The 13,061-nt window shown below is 30.8% G+C and overlaps 1 protein-coding gene across 1 annotated transcript; it reads left to right on the top strand.

Moving 5' to 3' along the window:
* The first annotated feature begins 5,006 nt into the window (after window positions 1–5,006).
* On the top strand, window positions 5,007–8,556 carry LOC120067866 (probable inactive receptor kinase At4g23740). The gene is made up of 3 exons (XM_039019472.1): window positions 5,007–5,210; window positions 5,927–7,240; window positions 7,699–8,556. The coding sequence occupies exons 2-3, from the start codon at window positions 6,007–6,009 to the stop codon at window positions 8,349–8,351; spliced, it is 1,887 nt and encodes a 628-aa protein (XP_038875400.1). The 5' UTR covers window positions 5,007–5,210; window positions 5,927–6,006; the 3' UTR covers window positions 8,352–8,556.
* Window positions 8,557–13,061: the final 4,505 nt, after the last annotated feature.

Genomic DNA, 13,061 nt, shown 5'->3' with positions numbered 1-13,061 from the left:
TATTGTTATTGTTATTATTTAGTACATTATTTATTATTATCGTTATTATTAATTTTTTTGCCGTAATTGTTTGAGATGCCCAAAGTTGGTTAGGGGATGGTAGCAATTAGCAGGAAAAAAAAAAAAAAAACCCAAAGATATATTGTAATTTAGATATGTTACTATGTAATTTAGATGAGTTGGTGAAATGGTTACTCAAACTGATTTTTTTTTTTTTTTTTTTTTTTTACTCAAGTAGAACTTGACGATGAAGAAAATTGGCAATTTGTAAATATAATTTTCAAAGTAATTAGATTAGAAATTTGAATGGATGGAAACAAATGACTGAAATATTTGTATTTTGACAACATTTAAATTAAATATTTGAAAAATTAAATCAAATACACTGAATGAATGACCAGAAAATTAACATCTTACCTATATTTTATAACTCAATAAAAAATAATTAATTATTTATTTTAATTTAATAGCAAAATTAAAGATCAAGTGTGACAGTCGTAATCATGTATCAATATCAATTCAAACTTTGTAATTTGATTAAAATTATATATCTTCATATTTATTTACCCATTATCATAATCGTTAAGTAATAAAACTTTGGTTAAATTTTCTTTGAAGAAAAAGTTTAGTTAAGAATTTTGAAAAATTGTCAAAAACAACACTCTATAGTTTCTACATCATAAAAATAGTACACTTTTGTAAAACTCGTTTAAAGAGTTTTTCTCAATTCATCTTGCTCGAGCTCGGCCTCGAGATTTAATAAAAAAAAAAAAACTGGAAAAATAAGTTTGCTCAATGTGCTGATTGATTTTGAACACAATTACCACTATGCCCTCATATTATATTAAAATATGGTTGTTATATAATTTTTTATAAACCAATTAATTGGCTTTGCTTTACAAGTTTTGCACCAATTTTTTCGGAGACCAAAAACTAGAAATAGAAGGTATATATGTCAATCCTTACCTTTGTAGTTATGTTGGTTTGTAAAATAAATGTTGTTTGCTTAGGAAAAGTCGTCTAAATTTAAATATTTCGTCTGAGATTGGTACTATTAGCCCCGACGTTAAGAATGAATGGATACATCTTGGGTGAAATAATATCAGCTTCCAATGAGATGGATGGTTTTACCTGAGATTTTAATGATTTTTAGTAACTTTTTGGTACATCTGTTTGGTTTTTTTTTTTCTTCAGGAAACCTTGAATATTAGTTTGCTTAGGGGGCGAATGGAAGGAGAATTGAGAAAGAATATTTAGGAACAATTGAAAGGTTTAGTTGTAGACGTCGGAATAACGCATGAAGATTTATTGTGGCAAATATATAAAATAAGTGGGACAAATTATGGTATAAGATGGGATGTTCAATACGGAATTTGTATATGATGTGTATTTTCATAGATTCGAATGTGAATATTACCATAGAGGATGTAGACATATCTGAGATCGATGCTGGCATTGTTCATGTAGAATCACCCAAGGACCAACATCCGATGGCAATAGAAGTTGAGTTAACGTTCAACCTAGAATAACAGATTGACGACGGACCGTTGAGTGTTTCTCCTCAGATGGGAACAACATGTTTCTCCCTAGATGGGAACAACATATCAAATTCGTCGAGAAATAGTTAGAAGTGTGCAATTTGGGTACCAATGTCATATATAACCATAGAGACACAAAAAGCTAAACTTAGGGGACAAAAAAGCAAATGAAACAACCACAAAATTAGACCAAAAAACATGCAAATTGCCTTAAATCTCGGGCCATATTCGGCGAGAATAGGCCCTAAGATTGAATATCTCGAGCTCCTATCACCGGTCGATCACTTTCAATCTCGGGAGATATTAGATGAATCGGGACATCTTCATCCAATCTCGACCGAGATTCAAAGTGAAATCGGACGAGATTACGCTTAAATGACCTGAAATCCAGATTACACAGACAATGTACAACTAACTAATAAATTAATGTTCATGTAAATATAAAAACACAACAGATTTTTCAAATTTTCACGTTGCTTCTAAACCCTAATGTCAAAATAAAATATTTAACTAAAACGAAGAGATTAGTGAAATACCTTTCCTGTAATGAATGGAACCAACAACGAATCGGTACAAAATCACTTTGAGAATAAAAAAACTGTAAAGAAGAACAAACACGAGACATTAGTGGGAATCGATGCGTGCAAAAGGTGTACTAAATTGGTGCATGAAGAAGCTAATGCATCAAGGGTTTTTTCGTCCTTTCATGCCACTACTCTATTTAAAGTGGTAATGTTACACTTAAATCTCAAGGTCGAGCTCGGGCCAAAACTCTTTAAACGAGTTTTCCAAAGGTGTGCTATTTTTATAGTGTGAAAATTAAATATGGTTATTTTTGACAAATTTTCAAGAAGAAACGTGAGAAATTAGTGGAAATCGGTGCATGCAAAAGGTATACTAAATCGGTGCATGAAGAAGTTAATGCATCAAAGGTATTTTTGTCCTTTCACGCCACTACTCTATTTGAAATTGTAACGTTACACTTAAATCTCGAAGCCGAGCTCGGACGAGATGGCCCAAGAAAGAACTCTTTAAACAAGTTTTCCAAAAGTATGTTATTTTTGTAATGTGAAAACTAAATAGGGTCATTTTTTACATTTTTTCAAGAATTTTGGTCTCAATTTAAGTTTAATTTCAATGATGGCTGAAAAAAAATAATTACTTTAAATGACACAATTGTTATTGATATTTTAAAAAATAGTAAGATTATATTGGTAAATAAATCAACTCATTTTACTATATTTAAAAATAGTCAAAAAAAAGATCCCTTTGAAATTTATTCTTAGAAAGTTAGTCTTAATTTATTCTCAAATTTTTAATAGTTTTAGTTCCAAACTTAAAATTGAATTAAACATCATAAATTATCTTCAAGCTATTTTTGTTAGTTTTAAAAAAAAAGAGTTGTGGTCAAAGTAAACACAAGACATGTACTACCTTTTTGAGATTTGATTTTTCTTAAAAATAAAAAATAAAAAATCAACCATAAATCTAAATACAATAAAGTAACACATTTAGCCAACCTATTGTCATCAACATATTAGTTTTTAGATTAACTTATATGTTTCAAACAATGTTCAAAATGTCGATATCGACGTCGATCAAAATGTCAAGGTCTCAATTTTATAGAAATGTTGATTAAATAAAAAAAAAATGTCAATGTTGATACATATTTTTAAATTTTTTTTAATTATAAAAATATTTAAATTTTATAAAACAAACTTGGTACACTCTTCAAATAACTTTAAATAGTTATTATTAATATTAGGCTCATTTTAACTACACTTGTTTTGCTTATTTTATCTTATATATCATTGATTTTTTAAGTTTTAATGAAAATTTGATTTCCCCTTCAGTCGATGTAAAACAAATGTACATGTAAAAATATTGATAAGGTTTTGTCCTCTGGAAATACATTATTATGACTTCATTTTTTTCCCTAAAAATTTACTATCTTCTACCCTTTTGACTGCTTTAACATTAAAGTGTGTCACATCAATGTGTAATTATCTCTTTTGCACGTCATATTTTATCCAAATTATAAATCATTGTATTTTATAGTGACACATGATGGTTGAGTGAATTTCCCTTAGCTAGAATTTGCCATCCACAATTACTATACTATTGTCACTATTAAATAAGACTAACAATAATAGCTTAGTATCAAATGACTTTTACTTATTTTGGTTACATTTTTATTAGTACAATTGGATATTTGGAATGAAATCATCGACTTTAAAATGTTAGTTGAAGTACTGCTAAGCTAGGCTTGAGTATTTTAGGTAAGAAATTTGCTCATTCACTTATTGGCTATTCAATATTTCCGAATAAATTTGAATAATGACTAAAATGTAAAATTAATGAATAAGGCTCCATAGTTATTTCGCAGTGGGAAGAAATAAATAATATGCATACAAATAACAACATTAAAAAACCACGTTATTTATTTATTATAACTTCGTCGGTGCAAAACCTTCAACAACAAAACTGTACGATTATCGGATAAATAATAAGGTTAAAAATCATTTTTAGTCCCTAATTTTTTTTGTCGATAGAAGTAACAATTTGATATCTGAATTTTGATTTCTAACAATTTAATTTTTATATCAACAATTTTATAATAATTTAGTTCATAAATTTATTATATAATAATTTTTTTTATACTTCAAAATTTGTAGAAGTTCATAATATAATAAATTTATGAAAATAATATATATATATATATAAGGTCAGTATAGTAGAAGTTAATAATAAGGTAATGAGATTTCATAAATAAACCGTTAAACTAATTAGAGACTCAATAAGTTTATAAAATACAAAACCTTATATGACAAAATATTACAAATTGACATGTAACTTTAATATTTTTTTTTAATGCTAGAGACTAAATTGTTATAATTTTATATTTATACGTTGCTCAAATAACTAAAAATAAATAAATAATGAAATAATGAAATTCCAAACCCCATTTGGTAACTATTTCGTTTTTTGTATTTGATTTTTGAAAATTAAATCTATTTCTTTTCTATGTCTTATAGTAATACAATAATTAAATTCTTAACCAAATTACAAAAAAAAAACAAAAACAAGTTTTGAAAATGGTTGTTTTTAAATATAGAAAAATAAACTAAAATATTTATAAAATAGAAGTCTATCAATGTCTATCATTGATAATTCGAAAAATTTACTATATTTTGTAAATATTTTCAACAATTTTACCATTTGAAATAATTTTTCTTTATTATTATTATTATTTTGGTTTATTTTTTACACCACCAAGAGTAGATAATAAAGTAAAAAATATAGAATTACTAATAATATGTAAATGTAATTTTTTTAAAAATAATAAAAAATCAAATGGTTAAGTCCAAATGTTTTGTGTAATTAATAATCGGCCCCACAATTCGTAAAACTTTCTTCGTCTCCATTTAATTTAACCAATCCAAAAAATGCTTCACAATCATCACACTCTGTAGCTGTGCCCTGTGGGTTTTTCCCCTTTCCTCTCCATTATTAGTTTACCGTTTTTCTCACTCTCTTCAGTTATGTTTATTCATTAATCACTCTTTCCCTTCAATCCCCATTTTCCCTCTGCGTATAACAGTCACAAGCGCCATAGCTTCACCAACAACCACCTTCTTCTTCTTCTTCTTCAGAGCTTCAATGGCAGCACTGGTTTGAAAGCGCTTTTACCCTTTTCCTTTTTACAAGTCTATTTAGGCAATCATAACTTTTCTGCTCCTGCTTTTTTAGATGCTTTTTTAGCTACCCTTTACTTTGTCTGAGTTCATTTGAATTTGATACCCATCGTGCAATTTGTTCCAGAGAAATCATTGCACTCACCCAGTACCTATCGTCCTGCATTTTGAAATTTCTTGTTCAGATTTGTGAACTACTTTTGCCTTTTTTTTTTCACCTTCTTTTCTTTTGAGCGATGGGGTAGTTGTTTGTTGTTGCTTGCATTTGTGAGGGTCTCTCTTATGGTGTTTGTTTTAGATCTTAAGCTAATAATTTGGCTTTTGCTCTGTTTTCTAGGAAAAATGTATTTTATTTTGTTTTTCTTTCCCCCTTTCTCGTTTATTGTAGTTCTGGGATTCCTTCAAATTCCAGCAAAGCGAATGACTGAGTAAAGAACAAAAAGAAGCTTGGTTTGGAGTGAGAAGGACTCTATATGATTTCTGAAATATAATAAAACCCTTTTTTGACTAAACTTCAAAAATTCAAACCCTGTGAGTTTTATCGACTTTTCTCGACAATGTCTTTGGAATCTGGTTTTTCCATTTCTCTTTTCCTTCACATTCTCTTCTCCCTTTTTATATTGATTTCAAATTTGTCTATCTAAACTATTTCGCTTTTCTTTTTCCTTTTTCCATCTTCTGGGTTCAATATAGTTTAAACCATAGACGCGCTGAGAGCGAAAGAAGCTCTTGCAGTTGCAGCAACATCTCGTTCTGTGCTCTACAGACCTCTAATGGAAGCTCTGTGGATTTTCAGCTTCGTTTTGGTTCTGGGGTTGGTTTTTTCGCCAATTAATGGCGACCCAGTTGAAGACAAGCAAGCTCTGCTTGATTTTGTTAAGAATCTCCCTCACTCTCGCTCTCTTAATTGGAATGCGGCTTCCCCGGTTTGTCATTACTGGACTGGTATAACTTGCAGTCAAGATGAATCTCGTGTTATAGCCGTTCGATTGCCCGGAGTTGGCTTTCATGGCCCGATTCCGGCGAACACTCTCAGCCGGCTGTCAGCGCTGCAAATATTGAGTCTCAGATCCAATCGTATAACGGGGGATTTCCCTTTGGATTTCTCGAATCTTAGTAACTTGTCTTATCTTTATCTTCAGTTCAACAACTTCTCTGGGCCATTGCCTTCTAATTTCTCTGTCTGGAAGAATCTCACCTTCGTGAATCTCTCTAATAATGGCTTCAATGGCCGTATTCCTTATTCGCTTTCTAATTTGACAGCACTTACGGGTTTGAATCTGGCAAACAACTCTCTCTCAGGAGAAATACCTGACCTCCAAATTCCCAGATTGCAGGTTCTGGATTTGTCTAACAACAATCTGAGTGGGAGTGTGCCTCAATCTTTACAGAGATTTCCAAGCTCTGTATTTGTAGGCAATGACATATCCTTTGCAAGTTCTTTATCAAACAATCCTCCCGTACCCGCGCCATTGCCCGTGTTTAATGAAAAGCCGAAGAATGCTGGGGGGCTTGGAGAAGCAGCATTGTTAGGAATTATAATTGCTGGTGGTATTTTGGGGCTTCTGGCATTTGGCTTTCTATTCCTTGTTTGCTTTTCAAGAAGGAAGAGAGAAGATGAATATTCTGGGGATCTTCAGAAAGGCGGAATGTCGCCGGAAAAAGTGATATCAAGGACTCAAGATGCAAACAACAGATTGGTTTTCTTTGAAGGGTGTCATTATGCTTTTGACTTGGAGGATTTGTTGAGGGCTTCTGCTGAGGTCTTGGGGAAGGGAACTTTTGGTACTGCATATAAAGCAATCCTAGAGGATGCCACCACAGTTGTTGTTAAGAGGTTGAAGGATGTAAGTGCTGGGAAACGCGATTTTGAGCAGCAAATGGAGATTGTTGGCAGTATCAGGCATGAGAATGTGGTTGAATTGAAGGCTTACTATTATTCCAAAGATGAGAAGCTGATGGTTTATGATTTCTTTGGTCAGGGAAGTGTCTCGGCCATGTTACACGGTATGTTACCATCACAATTCTCAACTATGTAGCTTGTGTCAACTGCTGATGATTGTAGTTATCATTTTTCACGCTTGCCATGACCATGTTCTTTACTCTACTCAAGATTAGTACTAAAAATTACAATCCTTCATAACATACTCTACTTTGTTACAGAGATAATATTCTAAGTTGAGAGTTCGCCTAGCAAGTTGTGAACATTCAGTGTTAGTTCATTAATTTGGCATTCTTTTACTGGAATGGTTTCTTGGATTGCAGAGAAGGTTTAGCCTTACTCTATGATCAGCTGCCAAAGATTGTACTCTTGGTCTTGGGGCAATATAATGTCCTAAAATCTGTTGCTATGAACACAAATTTATGAACAAAGTTGGAGGTCTATTCTCCCAACAGTAGTTTTCAATATGTTCCGAATGTCTTTGCTTGTTTCTTCTCTGAGTGATGAATGCTGTTTTCTTCAGGTAAACGTGGAGAGGAAAAACCCCCATTAGATTGGGACACTAGACTGAGAATTGCAGTTGGTGCAGCACGAGGAATAGCCCGTGTCCATGCTGAAAACGGCGGGAGGCTTGTCCATGGAAATGTGAAATCCTCAAACATCTTTCTGAACTCTCAACAGTATGGATGTGTGTCTGATCTTGGACTAGCAACTATAACAAGCTCACTCTCTCCACCTATATCCCGTGCTGCTGGTTACCGAGCCCCAGAAGTGACAGACACTCGCAAGGCAACACAAGCTTCAGACGTTTTCAGCTTCGGTGTGGTGCTCCTCGAGCTTCTAACCGGAAAGTCACCAATTCATGCGACAGGTGGTGAAGAGATTGTCCATCTGGTTAGATGGGTTCATTCAGTTGTCCGAGAGGAGTGGACAGCTGAGGTATTTGATGTAGAGCTGATGAGGTATCCCAACATAGAGGAAGAAATGGTTGAGATGTTACAAATAGCCTTATCATGTGTGGCCAGGATACCAGATCAGAGACCCAAAATGGCGGAAATTGTGAAGATGATTGAAAACGTTCGACCGATGGAAGCCGAGAATCGACCTTCTTCCACGAACCGATCTGAAAGTTCAATGCTGCCACAAGCTGTTGAGACAGAAAATTCAACCTCTTAGTAAGTTGTAGCCAATTTGTTCTTTTAGTTCTTACCTCTCATATTTAGTATTTTGCCAAGCTTTACGTTTTTTTTTCTTTTAGATTTGAATCTCGTCTTCAGATTCTAGTTTTGCAACAGTTTATGAACTCAACTGTTAAATTTATTTTTCTTCAACTTGATTTGAGTTGGCTGAAGAAATTCAAATCATATGAGCTTGTTATGTAGCTGCAATCAGAGGCCAACAAATGGCAAGATTTTCCAATTGTTCACAAGAAAAGAAAATTGAGATTATATACATGGACTTCCTATAGGTTTCACCCTTTGAAATGGGTTAATAAAACATGTTTAATAAGATTATTCAAACCAAATTTATAAACATATAAAGGCTTTAATCTAGTTATATTCATGTTTTTTTTTTCTTATCAATAAAAAAGTAAATAAAAATAGAAAACAATATATTTATATTCATCTTAATGAGGGAATGGGTTTTGTGAGGACCCAATCAGAAGGGGACAACAAAATTTCAGTCTATTCAATGGTTGGAGATAAAGTAAAGATAAGATTTTTCTTTTCCTTTCTTTGAATCAGCTTTGTCCTTCTCAGAGGGGGAAAAAAAAGTTTTCTTTTAAGTACATGTAAAATGCCTTCCCCACTTTCACTCCCACTAAATCCTAACTTTGTCACTGTCTCTAAATTTATAAAATATTAATTTTCTTTAGAATTTAATTCATATTTCATTAGACTTTGGAGGAGTATAGTTTAGTTGGCTTAAGAGTATTAACTCTCATCCTTATTTGACTTAAAGAGTTCGAAGGTCTTACTCTTAAAAATATAAGACAAAAATTGCCATTTAAAAAAGGACAACGTTTTAAAGAAGATACCTAAAGTGAAATTGGTTTTTTAATTTTTAATTTTTTAAAAAAGAGAATATATATTAGATAGAGACAAGGATTTGTAACTTTTAAAGATGGAAAAATAGAGAATGCATCTTTGACTCAACTCAAGCCATAACATTTATTCAATTTTTTTTTTATAGGAAAGAAAGAAACATAAAAGAATATTCCAATTTAGAAAATTCAAATCCTAGAGAGAGTGTTTTGAACTTCAAAGTCAGTCTAGAGAGTCAACCATAAACTTGGGTTTGGAGAAGAGATAATTTCTACATTAAAATAATTAATTTTGTAACTCTGTAGATTATTTTTTTTTCTATTTGGTTGTCATAATGCAACAATTATTTGTATAACCATTAAGTAAATAATCAAAATATTTTTTTTTTCAGGAAAAAAAAAGTTAATTATGAGCCAAAGATAAAGAAAATCTTTTTGTAATTATAAGCTTTTTTTTTTTTGGAGACTTTGTAATTATGAGTTCCATGTGGCAGCTGTTATTAATCATTGTTTCAGAGTAAAGTTTAGGGTGAATAATTAGGGGTTTGAAAATGAAAAGAGAGAGTAATTAATAATTATGATGAAATCTTTTTCTTTTTTTACTTATTATGGAAACAAAAGAAATCATTTCGTTTTCATTTGTCAACTAAGCGATGAAGTACTAGTGAAAGGTAGGGTTGGTAGTGGAGTAGGGTAGAGGTGGTGATGCACTTCCCATCCCTTCTTCGTGCGGATTTTTAATCCCGTCTCCGCCCCATTCTCCATTTCAAGGAGTTGGAGAATTCCAGTTCGGGGATCGAGTCCCATGGAAAAAAAATTCTCGTTTATTATTTTTAATTTGAAATTAACAAAATTTTTATATTTATATTGAAATGATACACTTTTTAGTTAACAAGTTGATATTATTAAAATATTTTAATATTTCTTTAATTTAAAATTTAATAAAAAGTTAAAAGTTAATTATATTATGAAATGAAATTAAAAAAAAGTAAAAAAACAAAAACAAAGAAAAATAAAAACAAAAAAGTAGCTCGATATATATATTAAAAAATTTTAAAAATTATTCAGGGCGGGGATACCCTTTCCATCTTCGCATTGTTCTTGGTTCGGAGACTCATTTTAGATCCCCGATTAAACTGGGGATTTTCTATCCCGATCGAAGCATAGACCCGACCCTACGTAGATTTTTGCCATCCCTATTGAAAGGTGAACGTTCAACCTTGAGAATTAAGAACAATATCAATTTAATATAATCAAAAGCATCTGTTATCTAAAAAACAATAAAAACAAAAACAAAAAGAATGTTAAATTACAGAATTTATTCACATTAAAAGAGTTGGATCTCTCTAGATTGTTTGTGTTTTTTTAGTTTAATAATATGTTGGATGAAATTTAAGAATACGACATTTGATTTTGGATGAGAAAACTACTACTTTAAATCCTGGATTTAAGTTTTAATCTAAATCGTTTCTTATAGATGTAAGATTGAGATACAATAACAATTAATCTACAACCAATAGCAAATAATTTGCATAAATGAAAAACGAGCATTTAAATTTTAACAAAGTATTCAATTAATTAAATCATAAATACCTATGACTACGTCAATCCCTAAGAACTATGAATTTAACCACATATATTGGTGAAATAAACATAAAATCCTAGGCTAAAATGTACAGCAAAACAACAAAAAAATTTGTGAGAAGACAAATCAGTTGCATCTCCAATATCTCCATGATCTTGAGCTTCGGAAATTGATCATTTTCTAAGCTCCAAAGCCTGTTCAATCTTTTCTCAATTTTAATCTTGTTTGTAGGTAAAAGTTTTTAAGAAAATATTTTCTTTTGTACGCTCCAAAACTATATTTTTGTAAAAAATGGCAATACTAGGATGCTCAAGACAAATGTCTTAATTCTTTTCTAAGAGATGTATGATTATAAATAAAAAAAACTCACGACGTTGAGACTTTGTAAGTACCATCTTGATACTACATACGAGAGCGATAGAAATATTGCACGTGAGTGTGTCTTTGATTATTTTATTTCTCACACATTGCTTGATTTCTACCAAAGAAATAATTATGTATGTAAAGTTAACTAATGAAGCATAAAAAAGAGCAACAATTAAGCCCTATAAATAGAATATGTGCTATCATTCGTCGAAGACATAATGCTTTAGTTAGTTGAGTCCGGTCGATCTTTTTAGTTTCTAAATTTCGGGACATAGTTGGCTTGAAGAATACGAGTTCAGGCAGTGGAATTGCTAATTCCACTTCTTGTTTAATCCAAAAAGTTTGTGAGTCTCACGACCAAAAATAACTTCTTGCATTGTGGATCTTATGACTAGATAACACTCCAAATTAAACAACTCTACTTCTTGCACTGACACTTCTAAAGAATTTGGAATGTAAGTCCATGTCATTTATATATACATTATATTTAACATGACCCTTATAATAATTAGGATAATAAGTGATGATTTGACACAACACGATCCAAATTCGTTGCTAGCTAGATAATGAATGATGGGACAAACAAATGAAATAAAGATTAGACCAAATTTTCTTGATTCACCTACATTCGTACTATTTTGTTACCACAAGTTTTCAAATTATCACTTAAACATGATTTCAAGACCAAATAAATATGTATAAAATATTTTTTTAGTCCCTAAGGTTTGTTTACCCTTTTTAAAAACATAAGAGACTAAATGAAAACTATACAAATATCTATGAAGCCGAGATACTTCTGATTGTGCAAAGAATCGATATCAGATACAGATATACAAATACATGATTTGAAGCATATGATTTTTTTTAAAAAAATTCAAATATGCGTACATGTTTTTCAGATACGTGTAGCAAATATGCATGGGAGATACGCTGGGTCTTTTTTTTTTTCAAATTTAAACCCAACCACTTAAAAAATCCAACCCACAATCCATTTTATTTAATTGCGTGTTTTGAAATAATTTTAAAATCATCAAAATCATTTTTTTACCTTCTTAAAATCACTCGGAAACACACTTTTAATTACTCAAAATTAATTTAGTTTTCAATTTTACACTTTTAAATGCAATTTTCATATCATCAAAGTTAGTTTTAAAGAATTAAACATATTTCACGGTGATTTTGAAAATGACAAAAGTAATTTTAGTTTTAAAGAATTAAACATATTTCACGGTGATTTTGAAAATGACAAAAGTAATTTTAACCTTTTTAAAATCACTCCCAAACATAAAAGTGTACTTAAATCGAGCAATCCAAACAAAATAAATTAAAAATGATAAAACATAAAAAGTTAAAAGAAAAAACCTGAAACGTAATTAAATTTTCATTCTGTTCTTCTCTCACTATTTAAATCATGATTCACACTCATCTTCATTCTTAACTTCATTCTTCAATGTTCATATTCTCCGCTTCTTTCTTAGATAGTCGCTCAACCACCGCTCAACATTATTGAATTTTTTTCAAGTTTTCACTCTTTTCTTGAATTTATTTTAATATAATTTAAAATAAGTATTATAACAATTAATTGAGTATCATTATATATACACACGATTATATATAATAACATATTTTTAACGTATTGATATTTTAATATTTTAGGATTGACTTATTCTATTGTATTCATATTCTGTATCTGTATTTATGTTTGTACTTCTTAGACAAATATAATAACGAGGAAGATGAGGGTTTAAAACAAATATTTAGCGAAATAAAATTAGTAAATATATTGGTGGTGGGGTCCACATGAATTAGACCAATCAGCTAAAGGAGTCTACGGAGTACACAGTACACTGCCCCCACTGTATTGTTATTTTATTTTATAGTTTTTTGGGAA

The sequence above is a fragment of the Benincasa hispida genome, chromosome 12, assembly GCF_009727055.1.
Source record: "Benincasa hispida cultivar B227 chromosome 12, ASM972705v1, whole genome shotgun sequence".
Classification (NCBI taxonomy): Eukaryota; Viridiplantae; Streptophyta; class Magnoliopsida; order Cucurbitales; family Cucurbitaceae; genus Benincasa; species Benincasa hispida.
This window is presented reverse-complemented; position numbering and strand designations above follow the sequence as displayed.

What these genes read in the sequence shown, in the direction of transcription:
- LOC120067866 (XM_039019472.1), top strand. Translation starts at nt 6,007, where the DNA reads ATGGAAGCTCTGTGGATTTTCAGCTTCGTTTTGGTTCTGGGGTTGGTT. An exon ending in TGTCTCGGCCATGTTACACG is followed by an intron (nt 7,241 to 7,698) that starts GTATGTTACCAT and finishes TGTTTTCTTCAG; the next exon opens with GTAAACGTGGAGAGGAAAAA.